This window comes from Temnothorax americanus, unplaced genomic scaffold (genome assembly GCF_048541705.1).
Source record: "Temnothorax americanus isolate GAGA-0224 unplaced genomic scaffold, ASM4854170v1 Scaffold21, whole genome shotgun sequence".
Classification (NCBI taxonomy): Eukaryota; Metazoa; Arthropoda; class Insecta; order Hymenoptera; family Formicidae; genus Temnothorax; species Temnothorax americanus.
Window position 1 is genome coordinate 903,804 of NW_027509349.1, and position 19,219 is coordinate 923,022.

At 42.3% G+C, this 19,219-nt stretch overlaps 1 protein-coding gene and 1 long non-coding RNA gene across 5 annotated transcripts in view; one reads left to right on the plus strand and one right to left on the minus strand.

Annotated features, from left to right (window-relative positions):
- Positions 1 to 19,219, minus strand: part of LOC143897820 (uncharacterized) — a 198,817-nt gene that overhangs the window by 11,092 nt on the left and 168,506 nt on the right. The window lies entirely within an intron of this gene.
- LOC143897762 (uncharacterized) overlaps positions 6,868 to 19,219 on the plus strand; it is a 99,061-nt gene continuing 86,709 nt past the window's right edge. Inside the window, exons 1-2 of one of the 3 annotated variants that reach the window (XM_077406647.1) lie at positions 6,868 to 7,214; positions 12,273 to 13,005. In XM_077406647.1, the coding sequence (XP_077262773.1) occupies positions 12,774 to 13,005 (232 nt within the window). In that variant the 5' untranslated portion in view covers positions 6,868 to 7,214; positions 12,273 to 12,773. The remainder of the gene's footprint in view (positions 7,215 to 12,272; positions 13,006 to 19,219) is intronic. The other 2 variants (XM_077406649.1, XM_077406648.1) reach the window with 2 other exon arrangements.

The window sequence follows — 19,219 nt, forward strand, 5'->3', positions numbered from 1 at the left end:
GCGCGACGCGTCGCCATTACCGTTCGAAATCCAAAGCGCCTGCTGGGACATCGCATTATTTTTATTCAGAGAGCATCTCTTTTAGAGATGCGAGATATCAAATTAGAACTCGAGACGTCAGATCAAAATATACTTACTCCCCTGCGCGTGAGCTCTTCGTTCAAATCCTTTCTTTTCGCGTTTCTTTATTCCGTTTTATTCCGCCGAAATGGTTGTCACGAATATTTGACGAAAAATATGAAACATTTCCCAAATATTTTATAAATAAAAGCAAGTTTTGTGTACAGCGACGTACACAAACGCACATACACAATTGCACTTTTAATTTATATTATGTCATAAAAATTTATTATTTAATTACATTAATTCAAACTTTGTCGCTTTATTATCGATGCGTGTTTAAAAAGTATTCTTTTATTTTTTTTATTACATTACAACATACTTCAACAATATTTACACGTCATATTATTTTCCATGTAATTTAATTAGAAAGCGAGGAAGACAAAAAGACAGTGAAATTTGCGAGAAGGTAGCTGAGGTGAGACGGTGACGCAAGAAATGCGAGGAAAGGGGATGGGATGCGGGAATGGGTCGGGGCTGGGCTCGAAGCTCCAAGGGAGATGGCAGGAATATATCCGTAGAATTGCACGTGATGCGAAAATTCGTTTACATGCTGCCGAGAGAAGCTGGCATCCCTATAATGTCTACCAATGCCGCGCATTCCATTCCGCTTGGATGACGCGTATTCCCCGAGACTTTATGTGCGTATGTACGTGCGTATTTCGCGCCGCGAGTAGAAAATGCTGTCGCGAGACTCCGTGCCTACGAGCCGACGATTTTTAACAAACCCGTCTGGGATCGATATCAAAATTATCTGATGCGATTCCCTTCGGTTTCCGCCGTTAATCGCGCGCTTCGAATAAAAATCCATTTTTCTTAACAATAACAAAAAATACGTTTGTGCCGTATTTTTTTTCATTATCCAAGAATAATCTTTCCCGAAGCTTTTGTAATTAAGTTCTCTTTTTCTTTACTATTATTAATTTTACGTGAAAATGATATTTTTCTTCTGCAGCTCTTAATGGATTTTTTTCTTAAATAAGAGTATCATCTCTCTTTTTTTTCGAAGAAGTTAATGAAATTGTGAAGAGCTTTTTAACTTTCATTATTTCGGTTTTTATTTTCATATAAACCATATCTCTGTAACATACTACATTAAAGAAATTAAAAGAAACGTTTATGAGGAAAATTATTACAATATGCAAAGAAAAAAAAATTTTTATTCTTTAAAATAAAAATTCTTTAAATAAACTTTAAAAGTCTATGATATTTCACGCATACTTTTCAAAATTGGAATTTATCCGTATTTATTTAATTTCGAATATTTCTTAACTTTTTCTCGCGTAGGTAATAAGTTTTCGTGCTCGCGCGCATCTTTCTGTTTTCCCGAGAAGCGCGCGCGAATATTATTATAATCAAATTCCGCTACCGACGTAATAGGTGGATTTTGCGTGACTTGTCGATCGTTCTGTATCGCCCTGCGCGTCCGGGGGATGAATACGAATGGCGAGTCAACGGGGCGTACCTGTTGGTAAGCAGGCGCGCAATATGGAATATCGAACGCACTGACTCGGCTGTCTCGGCCAGACATCCCCGTAGTTCGACCACCGGATGCATCAAATGCACCAAATGCAGCGTGATAACGTCACTGACAGGACGTAGGGTCGGTAATTCGACAACGACGTGAAAGGGGTAGGCGACACGGGGGGGGGGGAATGGCGGAGGGGGTTAGAGGAATAGTTCCATCCCCGCAACCCCCGCCCAGTTTTCCGCGAGTAATTTACGAAATTGGCCTTCCAGGAACGCGACAATTGATTCGACGCTCGTAAAAAATCGAGAGAGCGGAAGGGTGGGGGGAGGAAGGAAAGAGAGGGTTGTGCGTTCGGGATGAATGATCGTTTCGATGGATGAAATACGGCGCCCCTAACAGGAGACTCGATGTGTACCGAGGAATAATATTCGCCCGTTTTGGCGAAAGGCATATTGAGATTTGTAATACGGTAGAAGTTTTTAGAGTACTATACTCCGGCGCGCGCCATCGGGAGAGATACCGGTTACCCTCCGCGGAACACCCGCCGCAAACTCCGAGACTGATGTTTGAATTTCCGGAACTCCGCTGTTCTTCGGAACTTCAAATTCATAGACCTGGTGAGACTTTATAGAATTTGTTATACCGCGGATATATGTCTGACGAGCGGGCTCTACTCCGAGGTGATCCCCCTGTACTCGGCGAGACGTGTGATCGGCGAGGTTGTACATAGCGTATCTCCCCAAAGTTTGACATCGTTTTTGTTCCGGGGCTACTTATCCGCGCTCCATCATTCACGGTCACACACGGTCTGCTCGGCGAGTGTATACCTGTACGGAGTAGGTTTACGTCGTTCCGTTGATTACGGTAAGTGTTCGGATGTTGATACTATGCGAATGGTCAATACTCATCCTATCCTCGGCTTTCGCCGCGGAGACTTATTGTTTGCGGTGAGGGTCGTGCCGGAAAGCTCGCCGCAGAGCTTACCGGAAGTCGCTTCGGGAACAACAAGCGACGCTACGCCTCGCTTTTTTCACTTCCTGTTGATCCTGTCCAGCGATCAACCGAGGATTCTTTCAGTTTCAGATTTCAAGAGACAATTTGATCGTAATTTCAAATTGTTCAACTGTTCCTAGATAGTTAAATAAATCTTACAATTAAGCAAATATAATACGTAGTTTATTTTAAAAAGAGAGTTAAAATAATTTAATTTTAATTTTATACGTACATTTAACATGAATAATGCAATTTCATATTCCAATTCAAACGGAGCTAACACTGCCGCACGTGATTTATTATACATTCTATAATTAATAATTCCTGAGACACATTAAGCGTGTTAAATAAATTATTCTATTTCAAGGATTGAAATCTTTGCAAAAGTTATAACAATAGCCGCGGAAGGATTTCGTCGACTGCTTCACGGTTGAGATCGGAGGCTCTCTCTCTTTTGTTCCTTATACTTTTTAGCTTCTTCGCGAAGGAGACATCCCAAAGGAAGGGGCGCCGTGCAACGCTACCGCCCGGGGAGCCCTTTTATTGACGGTGATAAACATTTTTATGAACCCCACGCGAATTACTACTTTTTATAACTCTGTCGCTCGATCTGTCGCTTTCTCCAATCCCTAGCGTTTCCTTCCTCGGATGTGTCCTCGGAAAGTTTTCCCCCTTTAAGGAAATTCAACATCGCGGGAGCTATGACTTTAGAGAGCGAGACTTGAAAACATAAAGAATTTTGCGACTTAAATATTTACGGGATCATAAATTTAAAATCAAAAGGTAATCGAGTCACGAATTCAAAGAGCAGATTGCTGACATTGAGAGACATTAATATCACGATTTAAAAAAGATGGACTCGGTAAAGTTCGAAACATTCCGGAAAATTTGTCTGGTTGACAATAAATTACAATTTAAGCTATTAATACTCTGAATTGCTCATTTATTGTTTTTGAAATTTTCTACTTTGCAAACACGACTGACCTTATGGTTTATTATTTTGGATTTTCAAACTTTGTACTTTTAAATCTTTCTGACAAAAGTGAAGTAATCGCGGCTTAAAGAGTTTGGACTTCCTGCAAAAAGTGTCTCTTCATTATTACGATAGTTTTTGAGATCGCCAGTTTGCAAATAAGGATCTAAAAAAACTCATATTTTATTTATTTTAACCGACGTCGTGTTGCAGCGACAATGTTGCTGCCGTAAAACAAACAAATTCAACTTTATTCATTTAATTCAACTTCATGACATGTAAATCCCTCGTTCCCGGGATCCTTAGATCCGGGTAGAATTATATTGTGCCGCTCGTAGTCCAGACTGGCGCGCGCGTTCCATATAATTGCGTTATAATAGCCATCGCAGATGTCGGCTCGTTAAATTGTTAATACGGGGAGGGGGGAGCGGCCGGAAATTCCCGCAAGTTAATTCTGCAGCCTTCTGGCTCTACTAGAGGAGAAGTTTAAAGAAGTTTCGCTCGATCATTTGCTCGTCAGAAATTAATAACGTCCACCGGACACACTTCGCCTTGCTGTCTCCCGATCGGCGGATTATCGGCAATTCTCTCGCTAATCCTGCCCTTTACCCGCGCAAAGTTTGAAAATTTTCGGCGATCCCGTAACGAGTACCTTTGTCAAAAGGGATCTCCGTGAACTTATCCCTTCTCCTTTCGATCTCCCTTTCTCCTCGGTTAATCCTGATCCCTTACAATGCGGTATTCCGCGCGTTTTCGTCATTGTTTGCGCAGCGAGTTTCCAGAAATTTCAGAATTCGGAGGAGCTACACGACAGCAGACGAGGTTCAACGACCTGAGATCCTAGGATAGACAGCGCCAGGAAGATCTAGGAAAGGAAAATGTAGACAGTCTCATCTCGTCACTCAGCGGTATCTCCAGAGTCTGAGGGAAGGATGTTGGATAAGGAGAGAGAGAGAGAGAGAGAGAGAGAGAGAGAGAGAGGCAAGTTTTGCAAAGATATTGTATTGTAATGGCGTGTTATATCTCCGAACGCTTTCACATGTAAATTAGCGTTACAAACCGCGATGGTTATATCGATATGTGCATTTGCGATATCTGTCACCGCGTACACACCGCGGGTGTGTGGGCGGGCGATTAATTAAATAAACGATGTAGACACCGACGTTAAATTAAACTAATTATATGATAAATATGACTTTTCTCCTTGTTTTCGCTGAAATTATTTAACGCATATTGGAAATCCATGATATAGCGTGCCAATTGCAAGAGAATATGTGTGCGCTGGGGCCAAAATTTGCGCCTGATAATAAAACGCACTAACATAAGCCGACAAGAATAGCTGTTTGATATCGGAATATTGAGTATCTGTGTATGCATCTTAATTACTTCAAGTCAGCCAAATCAACGTGGGTGGAAAATAAACGATGAAATGTTGTTCTCGTTATTTATTTTAAAATTTACTTTAATAGAAAAATTTTACTCAAACTTTATTACTTGCTATTTCTGTCAATTTGTAACAAAAAATCTGTTATTATAAAAAACCGAGGATGTAATAGAAAAAAAGTAGTATATAGTATTGAACAAAATTGAACATCTTCGCGAGTGTGCGAGTATCATTAAATGTCAATGATCGATTAGGGTAAGCGGGGGGCTTTCCTGATGGGGATTGACTTTGAACGTCTATATCGAAATTCAGATACGGACGGCGCCGGCGCTTCGATCTCGCGTGATAGGGAAGTTTTGTCGCGCCATTAATAATAATAAACGTCGCGACATCGATAATAACGCGTTCTATAACGGCGCTCGTCGACTCGACGCGAAACGCGAAGACAAGGACGGACGGTGGGTAGGAAGAGGGGAACCGACCCCCCGGGGCACATACGTCTTCGCTTACGTTCAACGGGCGTTATTTTATTACGCCGTCCTAAATTTGCTCGGGTGTGTGTCGCGTTCCGTCTACTTCGAAATTTTTCTCCCTTACGACAGCCCACGTGACGCGCTCTATACCCCGATACTTTCTTTTACTACTTTCTGAAATTAACCCTCTAAAATCGAAGTGCTATACTTAAACGTCAAGATGTTGCCAGCTTTTAGTAGCTAATTCTTTAGTAGCTAGTTAATTTTCAGAAGCGAGCAACACACAACGAGAAATACGGATAAATGTCGGAGTGTATTTAATCCTTTTTCGGATACAGCGAGATTAAAATTATAGTTAATGGTTTATATTAATTAATTTTATAGTTGAAGAAGGTCTTCAGACTTAAGTCTAAGAGCAAATGAAATACGATTACAGACTACTTTGAGCTTATTAATTTTCAAGGTAATAAAATTTCAAGGTAATGAAAGATTGCAATGTCTTTCGCAACAAACGTTCTTTAACCCTCTCACGTCCGAAATATAAATATTTCAGCATGTTAAAAAAATTGTACCCCTGATAAATATTAAATCGTTAACATATCAAATAAAGCGGTGTACAATGAGAATTTAAGGAGTAAAATTTGAAGTAATTAATTCCACATATCTGATTTCTTCCGAAGAAAGCTGAAAACGTGTCAAATCTTTCGTGGCTAGTCCAAGAAATTTTAGATTTCGTTACGTAAATAATTTTTTATATTTTATATAGTAGTACTTATTATAATATTTTTTGTTAAAATCTAAGCAATTTTTTCAAAAACGAGCCTTAAGCGGTATCCCTAATGAAAATTTAAGACGTAAGATTTAAGCTATAAGCCTTAAGCCATAGTATTCGAGTATTCTTCTCACATTCGACCGTAATTGGTCAATTTCTTACGGCTTAAGGCTTAAAGCTTAAATCTTAAACGTCTTAAATTTTCATTATGAACACCGCTTAAGGCTCGTTTTTAAGAGAATTGCTTAAATTTTAACCAGAAAATATTGTGATAAATATTACTAGAAAATATAAAAAATTATTTACGAAGAATCCGAAATTTCTTCGACTAGAAAGATTTGATAGGTTTTCAGCTTTTTTAAGAAATCAGATATGTGCTTTGTCTTTATGTATAAAAATACGTTTTTTTTTTTAATTCTGGGCCGTTCTACAAGATACGCGAGGTTCCAAAAACAAAACTGAATAATCTGAAATGTTTTTCCTGGCGGGATCTGTGACAAAAATCGTCCGTAAAAAATCGCGCGGATACAGACACACGCGGCGAGACCCACACCCTTTTGGCTCAGTCACGCTCATATGCACCTACCCTCGGCGCCGCTTCCGCCCTCTTCCGCTGCCGTCGCGACGTTCGCCACCCCTCGTTCGGTGGAGGCGCACGTTTACAAAGGGCCAGTACGCCTCCAGCCGTCGTGCGGATCGAACGCGACGGCTCCGCACTCCTCGCGTCGCCGCTCAATCCTCTCGCGATCTCAGATTCGACGATCGGCGAACAATTTTCGCGCGCGGACGCCATGGCCACCCGAGGATCAGGGACCGCGATATCCTTCGGAGACACGTGCGCGGCCGTGCGCGTGTGTTACTCGCAATGAGGCTCAGCGACAATCAAGCGCGACTCCTGATCCTCCCTGTAAACGCACTCTCGATTACGAGCGAGGATAACGAGCAACGTGGACTGTCGATGTTGTTAAGATCGAGTTGAGCAACGAGAAGAACAACGCTTAAGGTGTCCTTGTATTGTATCTCCGGAGGTGGGTCCGAATTCTCAGAGCATATTGCTTTCTTTCGAACGATATCAGATCGTCTGCCGCACAAAACTTTTTTGTTATATATTCTATTATCGAAGATAATTATTAATATCGTTAATATCGGGAAATGATAATATTTGAGCTGTGTGCACGAAATCTCCGAAGATATAGGTGCGCGAATTCCTCCCCGCAGGATCATATTCCTAATCCCTAAATTCTTCGTCGACCACAATGCCTGCGACGTGCTCGGCGACGCGATGTTCCAGCAATTCCGCACTGTAATATAACTTGCGGTGTCCGATTTAGTATAAGTCCGATCTTAAAGAATAATCCGATTGTTAATGCGAGTCGTTAGTATTAGGAACGGCGTGTTAAGGGACGAGGATTTTAGAGAACGTTTTCAAAGGGTGTTTCGCGAATCGGTTTGCCTCGGTAAATCTACATGATTATAATTTTCGTGCTCCCTATTTGTGTTTTGAATCGGAAAAACTTTGGCGCCCCAGGCCATTCGATTCGTATGCTTTAAATATTGGCTGATCGTCCGACTTTACATCGAGCCGTTTCCCTCAGTTTTTCTCCCAAATATTTACCAACTGTTCGCAGTTTTCGGGTATTATATCTTTGGATTTATCTACAAATCTTTTCCCGAGATGTTTAATCTCGTATGATCGGCCGACCGTTCTTCACGTTTTCACATTTTTTTCCCGAGATCTTGAGATTATGTTAGTTTTTTTTTGTTCTTGAAACCAAGAGCTTGGCTATCATTTTATGATAACCGAATGATATAAAAAAATGATGTAACAAGATTTATTTTATATTTTCTCAAATATCTCGAATTCTTTAGGGTCCTTTAGGTCCTTATTCGGATCTTTAAAGGTCTATCTATTTTTATATTTCCGTTCTTTCTTTAAAGTTTTAATTATTTCATTCATTGCGTTCTTGTATATTTTTTGTTCTCGTAACTCTATTTTATATATTGTCAGATCTTTCTTAATATTGTTATTAAACGGGTCTTCTTAGATTAGATAGATATATTCGCGTCACTAAACGCTGACACCCTTAGACACGGATATAGGATTTTCCCGCATAATCTCGGGGGGGTCGGAGACACACCCCCTGGTCCGCGCCACTATTCACCCATCAGGACCTTATGGTTCTGTCCGGGATTCGGGACGCGAGCGGTCGCTCGTGACAGTAGAAAAATATCGCGCACGGCGCTCTCCGCTTTTTCCGCTCGGAGGGCCGGAGGGATGGCCGTCTGACACTGACACGTCGGTAATGACTTCAAAGAGATGTACGTACAGGGCGGTCTGAATTACGGATTTGCCGCCGAACCGCCGTATTTTCAATCCCTTCGTCCTCGGCGCTCTATCGGGCTTTAAATTATTTGCTCAACGGCACGGTGCCGCGTGGTCCGACCGCACGTCTTTCTTTAATGCCGTAATTATTAATAGAGAAGTAGAAAGTATATACATATACAATTGTATTTCGCAAAATGGCACCGTTGAACAGTGGACGTGCATTTTGCGATACAAAAATACCCCCGCATTGTGCTCCGCATAAATATATTCTATCGTGAAAAAAAAAATGCCGTGCATGCGCCCAACAAAATGTACATTACGCGGGCAATATATCCTCTATACCATGGCGTTTTAACTGCGTGCCTCTCGAAAACGTTAAAACATTCGTCCACCGCGAAATCGTTCTAATGCAAGGTAAATATTTTCCCGCCCGACGGGAATTGTTTTGCGCGAAGCAAATATTTTTCCGGGCGACGCAATCGTTTTAAATTGCATTCTTCTCTCTTTCTCTCTTTCCATTCTTTATTCGGTTCTCTCGCTCTCGTTCCATTTCTCTCTCTCTCTCTCTCTAGGAATTTCTCGATCGACGAACCGAAATTTTCACATCGCGCCGCGCCGGCATCTCCCGGCGGGGACGCGACTTGCTGGTTTTTAATTGAAAAACGTGTAATTTGTAATTTCCCACGGGTCGCCCCGGGGAAATGCGCGGGCGCGACACCGCCGAAATTACTTCGTCGGAAGCCAGCCGCGAAATCCTGGACGAGATTTTAACGATCGTTCGCTTTCCCCGTCGCCGCCGCCGCCGCCGTCGCTTCGGGTTTGATTAGAGCCTATACATGAACGCGGAAATCGCTCGTCGTTGTCGCCGTCGTCGTCGTCGTCGTCGCGACGCGGAAACCGGAAAAAAATTGTCGCCCCGGCGCGCTCGCCCTCGCACGATTTTACGCTGACTCGTTCCGCCGTAACCGAGCCGTGCCTGGATCGAGCTTAATTAGCACGGCTGCGTGCCCCGCTGCCGTTCGTTAATGAGAGCTACCCAGGGGTGTGGCGCACGATCGCGTCTAGATTCTGGAGCCACGCCGTTTATTTACATGTCGATTGGGTAGCGTTGAGAGAATTTTAGAGCAAAGACTCAGCCTCATCGCAAAATCTAAGGAATTTCGGATGGAGCAAGTGCGGGTATATCGCGAGATAGTGGGGCAATACGAACCATCACGATATATCTGGCCTGTTAAGTGTGTGTCAAAACTGGGTTCAGTTATTTTTAACGGTTTTCAAGTTGTAAAAAAAAAAAAGAAGATTAGGGTATCCCCCATAATACCCGCACTTGCTCTATACAAATCAACGACGCGAACGCGTAATTTCACGTGGACATTCGGGCGGCAGTTCCGGATGGACCCGAGTTTGAGGTACCGCGCCCCCAGTACGATTTGAATACTCCCTTGAATTCTTTTCACCGGGACGTTCGCTCATCGCTTATCCGTCTATTCATCTCGTCTCGCCGTCCTCGAAAGCTCACAGCGTAACGGCGAATCGCGAGAACGCGTCGCAAACGCGCGACTCGCTGTTACGTTGAAAATGGAGGGAATAAAAAAGAGAGAATATATGTATATACGCTCACATATGCCGACCGTTTTGTCCGCCGGTTCCGCAACAGCCATTTTTATCGATGATCGCCGCGCCCCTGATGTTCGATTCGACCGGATGTTCCGACACCGGAATGCGTCCGCAATAAAACGGCGCCGGGATTGGCAGGGGCTGGTCGCTGGAAGTGTCGATGGAATGCGTTTTCAAACCGGCTGGCGAGAACGCCCGCGGTCCAGCCAATTTATTTCGCCGTTTTAACTTTTTTTTGGGATGCTTGAAAATACAACTGACGTTGACGGTAACAATGGTTATTACAACATTAATGTAACAGTTTTGCTGCAACAGATATATGTTAGCACGTTTTAAGTGCGCGTAAGAGATTTACCACATGTTATTTATAATATTATTGCAAAATACCGTGCGTCAAAACAATTTCAGTGTCCTAAAAATTTATCGAGTTCCCTTATTAGTATATGAAAATAAATTATAAGTATTCTATCAGAGCGAAGCGCTGTGAATGTTTCGCTAAATTAGTTTTGTTAAATTAGTTTTGCTAAATTATTTGGGCTTCAATATAAATTATTTATCGACATGTACGATCAAGAGAATTAAATATATACGCGTGACACTAATTAGAGCGTTTATTGTATGTGTGCTTATGCTGAAAACGGACACGCGGGATTGACAAAGGATCTTTAAACCGTCAGAACTTTTCTTTGTTACTCCGTATTCACGAAAAAGAGAGAGAGAGTAAGAGGGGGGAGGGGAGAGAAGAAGAAAGTGCAGAAATCCCGTTATGGAATTCTGGACTCTTGGCCGGCCAAAGTTCTCAAGGAGTAATTATAAAAGGAAAAAGAGAGGAAGCACGTCGCGGGCCCCCTGTCCCCCCTTTAAATTACGTAGTACGGGAAGTGTCGGAGAAGGGATGGAAGGTTTCCGTCAGGCGTGAATCGCGGTCGGTTCGAACTTTTAATTACGTGATACTCGGGATAGGTCGGCGGAAAGAGGGGGGAGGCGGTGAGAAAGGGGACGGCGCGGGACGAGCGGAAAGAAAAAGACGCGGAACAGACTTAAGCAGCACTCGAAACTCTTTCCTAACAAGACCGGAAATCTGTCGAGGGCCCTTCGGGAAATGCCGGCGCGGCGCGGAGGTACGCCGTTTTTCAATTAATTAGTTCGAAGCGAAAGAATGACGCTGTAATTGCAACTGCCATCTGCAGCGAACATAAATCGCGCGCGGGCGCGAGCGCCTATTACGGGGTCGCGTCGATATAGATATATATATATATATATATATATATATATATATATACATTGCTCCGCAAAAACGGATACCTCTGTGTTTTTGTGTTTTTTACTCTTTTTTTTTCGCGGCTCGCCGCTCGTTCCGAGCTCGAGCCAGAGAGCAATTATTGCTATTATTTCGTTGTCAACGAGGGCGGGCGATTTTTATCGGCCTGCAGAGCCGCGCGGAGATATGCTCTCGGCGCGGTTTTTCAAGTATTAGCGGCGAAATCGGAGAGTGTTCCAAATGTTCTCCCGCACCCCTGCTCGCACCCGTCTCTAATTTAAAAGTTACGCACGGGAGGTAAGAAGTCTCGTTTTTCAGATTTTACTAACTGGAACGTATCTTCGTTCGCGTTCAGATATCCGCGAAGTTTCTTTCGAGAAACACTCGTTTTCTTAGGGAAGGAACTTATTTACGCACGCGTGTGAGGGGAGAGAGGGGGAGAAGAAGAATCGTCGGACAAGTCAGAGACTTTCCCTGTCATCCATCCCGGAAAACGCGGCGGCGATAATGGCGGACCCGAGCGGACCGTTCTTCCGTTCCCCCTCCGTTGCCCCTCCGTTTTTTTGTCGAGCCGCCCGCGATAAGGGTAATCGGAATTAATTTCTTCGAGAGCGAGCGAACGCGCGTTTTAATGGTTTCCCCACATAACGCGAAATCCATTAACGGCCGCGCCGTTCGTCTCAAAAGAATTCAGCGTTTACTTTTTTTTTTGCGCAGTCATTTTTCCTCGCATTTCTGATCCTGCTATAGATATTCTCGGAATATCTTTTCTTCTTCGAATTCCGCATGCTTCTGTTTGAAATTTTCTGCGCGCCTTTAGATTAGAAATTGGGGAGAAAAAGAAGTTACAAAATATAATTTTCGATCCAATTTCTTCTGAAGGGAAGCTGAATTTGTTGGCGAGCCCGAAAGCAGTCGCGACTTCTCGGACAACAACGCGAGCATATTAAAACTATAGATAAAAGGAGAATAAAAAAGGAGAAATAAAAAGAGATAAAAATTGGTCGCAAGTTCTCTAGAGCTCTTCGTTGTTCTCTCGGTTGTTCCAAAAAGAAAGAAAAAACGCGTGTCCGCGAAGGCCTTCTATGACGCGGCACCCGCCGAGGATGATAATCAACAATCCGGACCAGTTCAAGGCGTGGCACAGGCCTGCTGCTCCAGTCAAGAAAGACAAAACTTTGGAAGAACTACGTGGCTGTATGGTCAAGCAGCTGGATTTTTTTCTACAACACGAAACCATAAACTTTGTGGAATTGCCCTTCAAGACGTTAGAGACTCAAGAGTAAAAGAATTCGGGCGGGGCGACGACTCGAAGAGGATCCTTCGCATCGAGGAGGCGATTCGCTAACGATGTCACCCTGAAGACCGTTTCGGGAAACGAAGATGTGCTGTTCAGGTGGCCCAGGTGGTATCAGACTGACCAGATGTGGAGTCGTATGCGGCCTCGCCGCCCTGGCGGCCCTTGGCGTCGCTCTGTCGGGCCCGACCTGGCTGCATACCGAGGAGAGGCTCGCCGTGCCGGACGTACCGAAGAATGCCGCGGTCAGCGTGCGATTCAAACTGGGGCTCTTCAGAGTCTGCTCGACGATCGTGAATCCCTCCAACCTGACGCTCCGTGAGTAACGATTATTCTCTTTATAGCGATTCGAGAGCGTCGTAAATGGAGAAGGTATGAGGAGGACATCTCTAAAGGCCCCCGCACAATCAAAAATATAAGTAACGGAGAACAGATTAAGGAATAAGAATTTAGGAACGGTTGCGCTCTTCAACCTCTTTCTTTTCAATTTTCCAGATTATGTAGTGTGTACAAGCTATAAAACCTGTCGCTCATATTTTTTATTGTGCGTTGAACTGTTTCTTATTCCTGATTTCTTATTCCTACTCGCTAATATCTGTTCCTTGTTCCTTACATTTTTGATTGTACGGGGGCCTTAAAGAGACACCAAAGAGAGATGTTGCGTGGCTTCCGTTATAGCTCTGCGCTGTAAAGCGGTGTCTACAATGAGAATGTAAGGAGTAAGATTTAAGCTTTAAGCCTTTCGAGTATTCTTTTTAAATTCGACTGTGATTGGTCAATTTCTTACGACTTAACGGGTTCAAAGCTTAAATCTTACTCCTTAAATTCTCATTGTAGACACGCTTTAACCAGCATTACTTTATCTTATTTTTGAAACCATAAGAGATTATGCTGTTTAAAGATTTTTTATGAGATGCACACACAACGGTTACGGTTAGAACCCTATATAAACTTTAATAAATATTCACATTGTGAAAAATCATGGCTTTCACGAGCGCCCGAGGAGCTTTATACAATTGGTTCCGCGAGAGAGTTCCGTCTCTCTGTGCCGTTTTCTTGACGAAATCTCGCAGCGCGACAGGTCTCGCGGAGGATTTTCAGGAACGACGAGGAGTAAACGTAAAAACAAATGACAGCGGTTGTAAAGAGCGCGGCAGAAGGGAAGAAGGAAGGGGGATTTGTGGGAGGGGAAAGGGGGGAACAAGGGAACATCCATGGATGACGCGGTTACCTAAGGGTGGGTTGCAGCCACCCGGACGATGACAATTCCTTTTTATTTCCCTCACAGCCTCGTCTCTCGCTCGCTCAAGGCTTTCGACTTTTATTTCTCCCGTCGTCCTCGCCATTTCTTCAATCCCCGGAGTTCACTCCCGCGCTCACCTCCGCGCCGCGCGCGAGGGTGTACCCACCTGAATGCCGTTCACCGCCGTACGCGAGGTGTACTTAAATGTATTCCGCGATCGGGCGATCCATCCTTATTGTTCCGCGTCCTCTATCGGGTTTCAGTTCTTTGCGCGGAGCCCTACGTCGTTATTTATTCACGGTGATGGGCGTCGCAGCAACTATCAAGTTTCAGTCTTATTAAGATTTGTCGCTGTCTAGCGGACTTGTTTCGATTGAATATTTAAGCTACTGTACCACGCATTTAACGCGCTTTACGCACTTTCAAACGTAACCCTCGTAAAGTGGGTTAAATACTCCAACTATGTTTTACGACGTAAACTTGACCGAAAGTGTAGAGTAAATCGTAATTTCTGATGAGTCACGGTTCGATCGCAAAATTTCGATATTAAACTTAAAATTTATTGTTTTTAAAAGAAGAAGGCAGACAAGTTCTTAGTTGTTTTTTTTTTTAGCAAAAGACAGCGACGAAGAAATTAAAGGAAAAAAGTCAAATTGTAAGCCGGAGTCAATCAAGTTTCGATATGTAAAAGTTGAAATAATTCAAACTAAAAGTAAAATGGAAAACTATAAGATTAGTAAAGGATTTAATCGCCAACTTCTAGATAAAACGTAATAAACTCGAATAAAATATAAATGAATCTATGATTACGGTAAAATTTAATAATAAACTTTCGACAGATCGCGCAAGACTAAACAAACGTTTTGTCAAATTAATTATCAGTCTGTTCTTGTTTCTTTCAATTTGATGGTATTGCTTAACGGTACGCTGTTGAAGTTTTCACGCGAATAAACAGGAATTAAAAATCATATACGTAAAAATTATGAGAGCGAGGAAATTCAAGCTAACGGCTTGTTGTTAATTATCGGTTATTTACGCGGGCAAAGCCAAGCGAGAGATTTATATTTCGGCGAAACGCCATTATCTGGTTGCATTGGAAACCCGGTACACGCAGCGCGCAGCGTTTCCATAATGGAGCCGCCATTCGTGCGCGCGTGGCCGTATTATTCGACGATTAATAAACGATTTTATCTGCGGCAATCTTTTCCGGCGCGGCTAATAATTAATATTAAAGCTACGGAAATAGCGGCGGAAATCGACTTTCATCGAACATCCACCCACGTATATCGCCGACGATTTTCTCAGTACATTTTCCAAAGAACTTGGTAGCCAACGCGGCGTATATGCTCTAAAATTTTATCCCAATTGTTATATAATTATTTTTACGCTTGAAACGACTTAACGACGCGCGATATTTTTGCGTCCACGAGCGTCTGCTAATCTCGTTGAGTGATGTTCGTTATTAACACCAAGCTTTGAAGCTTTAAATCGCGGAACGATGCGACGCGATTTTGGCGTTATTTCATTTCGATAATTTGCACGTGCTCCGGGAAAGCCTCGGAGATTGACCCCCTTTCGCGTCAACTCCGCTAAAAGCCCCCAGAATATGTTATACGGCACAGACAGTAACTGAATTAAATTCGAAAGTTCCGCTCGGGGAAAACCGTGGGAAAAGCCGGGGCTCCGCGCGGGGTCGGGTTGGTTCACCTGCAAGTAGCCATGCCCTCAAGGCCGTGCCCTCCTCCACCCCTTCCCTCTCCCTTAAGAGAGATTGCGCGCGAGTTATTAGTTCAAATGAACGGTGAGAACAGCAAGGAAATACTTTTAAGCCCCAGATGGAGAGAAACGAGCCGACCGCCTCCGCGGAGACTTGTGATTTAAAAATGGCGAGGTATACCGAACCAGCCCCTGCTCGTAAATCTCCGGCGCCCTTCAGAGTGATTTTTGCGTGTGGTATATTTTGCTCGCCCGATAAGCGATCTTATTAACGGGCGAGAGAAATTTGATTGAAGTGCAAAACTATATATATGTATAATTCACGTTGTTTTGCAAAATCTTCTCGCGTTTCTCCTGAATTTGTTAAAAGATTCGGAAGTATACCCTTTCATAATTTCTACCCTAAAAATTCCGCGGTTTTAATTTTAATGAATCTTTCTGTCTGCTGTAATTCCGATATTTTGTGACATAAAATTTTTAAATTCATTATTCTTTAATCTACAGTTTTCTATCTAGCTGTGTTAAGTAAATATTAATTATGATTATTTAATTTATAATACACGTGGGAAAAATGCCAACATGTAATTCATGGCTTTAATTTATTTTGTCTCATGTGGTTCCAGAAATGTTATTTTAATTCACATTATAATTTGACCATCACAAGTTGATTCTGATAAACTCCACGTGTCAGTTAATTTCTGTTTAGATTGCCGCTTTATATATACGACAGTTTGCGCGCAGTGGGTTGCTTCTCCATCGTCCGTAACTGTAATTCACATTAATTCGTAGCGCTTTACTTTTTTGAGACATTCCGAGAAGAATGGGAGCTGAAGCGAGCGCAATCAAGGTAGAAAGAAACCGACAAATGGGGCGACTTTCCCTAGCGGTATCCCGCTGAATCCGCAGGACTAACGAGTCTTTATTATCCTTGTCATCGCGCGGTATTCGTTTCGTCGACAGAGGACTCGAAATCTATAACTCTCGAAATCTTCCTCGACGTCAATTGGGTCAATTGGTCGCTTTGATGGCTAATGGCCGTGATGTGAATAGATTTAATAGAGCGATCCCGGAATGATACTCCGATAAGGAAGTTCGATAGATCCCTCTGAACCTTCATTGATTAATTCGAATTAAAGAAGCGATATAATTTGCAATTATATATATATATATATATATATATATATATATATGAAATAGATAATTTGTATGTGCATTTGCGGTACGTGTAACATAATTAATCAATTAATACATCCCCAGATATTGCAATACAATTAATTACATTATTTATAGTTATTGTGATGTAATCAATTACATATATTAATGTAATTTGTAATATCTCTCACTTATCGGCATAGTTTAAATTGTGTGAATTTAATAAATAAACTCATAAATATAAATTTGATTCAAATTTATGTTTATAACTCATGTATTATTATTTTAATTGCAGTCTCTCTTTTTTCCTAATGCAAGAGAGAAATCATTATTTTAATTAAAACTCACCTTAATATTAATCTGTGTATATATATTAGAACAATCAAACATAATTAAAATATTAACTTTTAAGCTGTAAATTAAGAGAACAAATAAATATTTTGTTTCATTATATATTGTTACCACTTACCAGTAACTCGCTCTTTTATTTATTATCCATTATTACATTATTATTATTATTGCGAGAATTATGACGATAAAATTACTCGTTTAGTATATGCTAATTAAACAGGAATTCTGTATCGCAAAAAAGTCTAACAGAGGGATTTGCCTAAATCGACGCGTGTCGATAGTCGAGGCAAGTCTCGTTACGGGATCGGCAATTAATTACTGTCTTCGTAAAACTGCGGGACGCCAACAATTTGTCTTCATTGCCGGCGCGAAGACTTTACCGAAGGGTCGCGAGCGGAAAGACAGAAGGGTGAAAAATAGGCGAAAGGGTGCGACATCAGAGAGTGGAAGGGAAGGCGCGGCGGATTTTTGACGACGCGAGCCGCCGCGCGAGCGAGATTTTATTCGAATAAAGTTACACAGAGAGTACAGCTTTTTTTCCTGACAAAGAAAAATTTCAATAGTACACGTTTTCGAGGATATGAATTATGGATAGTAAACAAATGGTAAACAAACGCGACGTAAAATTCCGCGAGTATCGGCTGACAAGATCGGGCGGAATAAAATTATATGTATAATCAACAAAATGGAAGAAACGGAAATTCGTTGTTAATGTAAAATCTATCTGACGTAGCTTATCGCGTATCCTCATGTAAATCACCTAATCGCCATGCCGTTCAGCTTTTACGCCGGTTAAAAGGAAATTCGGCACTCGGTATAAATCGCGAGCGGCGTGCGGCACGATAATAAGGTTATTTGTAATTCCGGGACCCGGGCTGATCAAATCTTCCTAATTTCCTGGATCTGCTCGCTTAAAATTCCGCTCGTAGGACGCGCCCGCTCCTCCGGCATTGTTGCGGAAAGTGTCCGGAATTACCGCCGTGGAAGCCGGGTCCGGCGCGGCCCGCGCGGCCGTATAAGGACTCGAAATAATGATCGGCGCTGTATTACTTCCTATAATGCTTTTCGCTGCTGCGAATCTAATTGTCGCGAAACGCTGCAGGAAACTCGAGAGTAACCAATGCGCGCGGCGCCGCTCTCCCGAGGAACGTCCTCGGGACGTCGTCAGACGTCATTATCGATCAATCTTATCTATTTTACGTCAGCTTCGTTTATTTTACGGCGCCTTGTCTCATTTTATTTTATCTTCTGTAATCTCCATTTCGCTTAATCAAAAATAATGAGCGCGTAAAGAAGAAACAGATAATCAAGTAGATATATTTAGACTGACAAGAGCGGCGGGATTAGAATATATGGAAAGTCCAAGTGGAATAACAAAGCTAAGTTCACAATTTTGCAGCGGATTTTGTGGCAATTAATCGCGCACGACTGTCGACTACTTTTGGCAGTGAACTGAAAGCGAGCTTTCAGGACGATTAAACGGGAAGTGTCCCTGAAATTCTGACCTGGCGAGAGAAACGCGTTCGCGATTATTAATAACAAACAAAGTCGTCAATATTCCGCACGGTTCGCTCAAAAACGTCGTAATGTTTCGCGAAGCGTAAAATTGCGGCATTATTTTAGTCGCACGCTGACACTGGAAATGTTACTTCGCGAAATAATCGAACACGAGAATTGCACCAGATGATCCTTTTCTCTTTCATGTTTTCTTATTAAATTATTTTTTTGTAATTTAATTCTAATAACAGTACGAAAGTTGTATAAATTGTAACATAAAAGTTATCTCTTGTTGCAATTATTGGTTCGCACAAGAGAAAATTTATAATTTTGTAGCGGTAAAACCAAAAGATCTCAACGTGATATCGCTTTGACGCGAGAAAAACGAAGAAACTCGGCGTAAGCTCTTCGGAATTTATGCGACGATATTTCTACACGTTTGAAAGGTGGAACGAGGCTAGTCGTTGATAAATCAAGCTTTAATGCAGTCCGTGCAATTCCATAATTTTTCTCCGGTATTATTTTTCCTATCAACAAACCGCGCGACACGTTCCAAACAGATCTCTTTTTCGT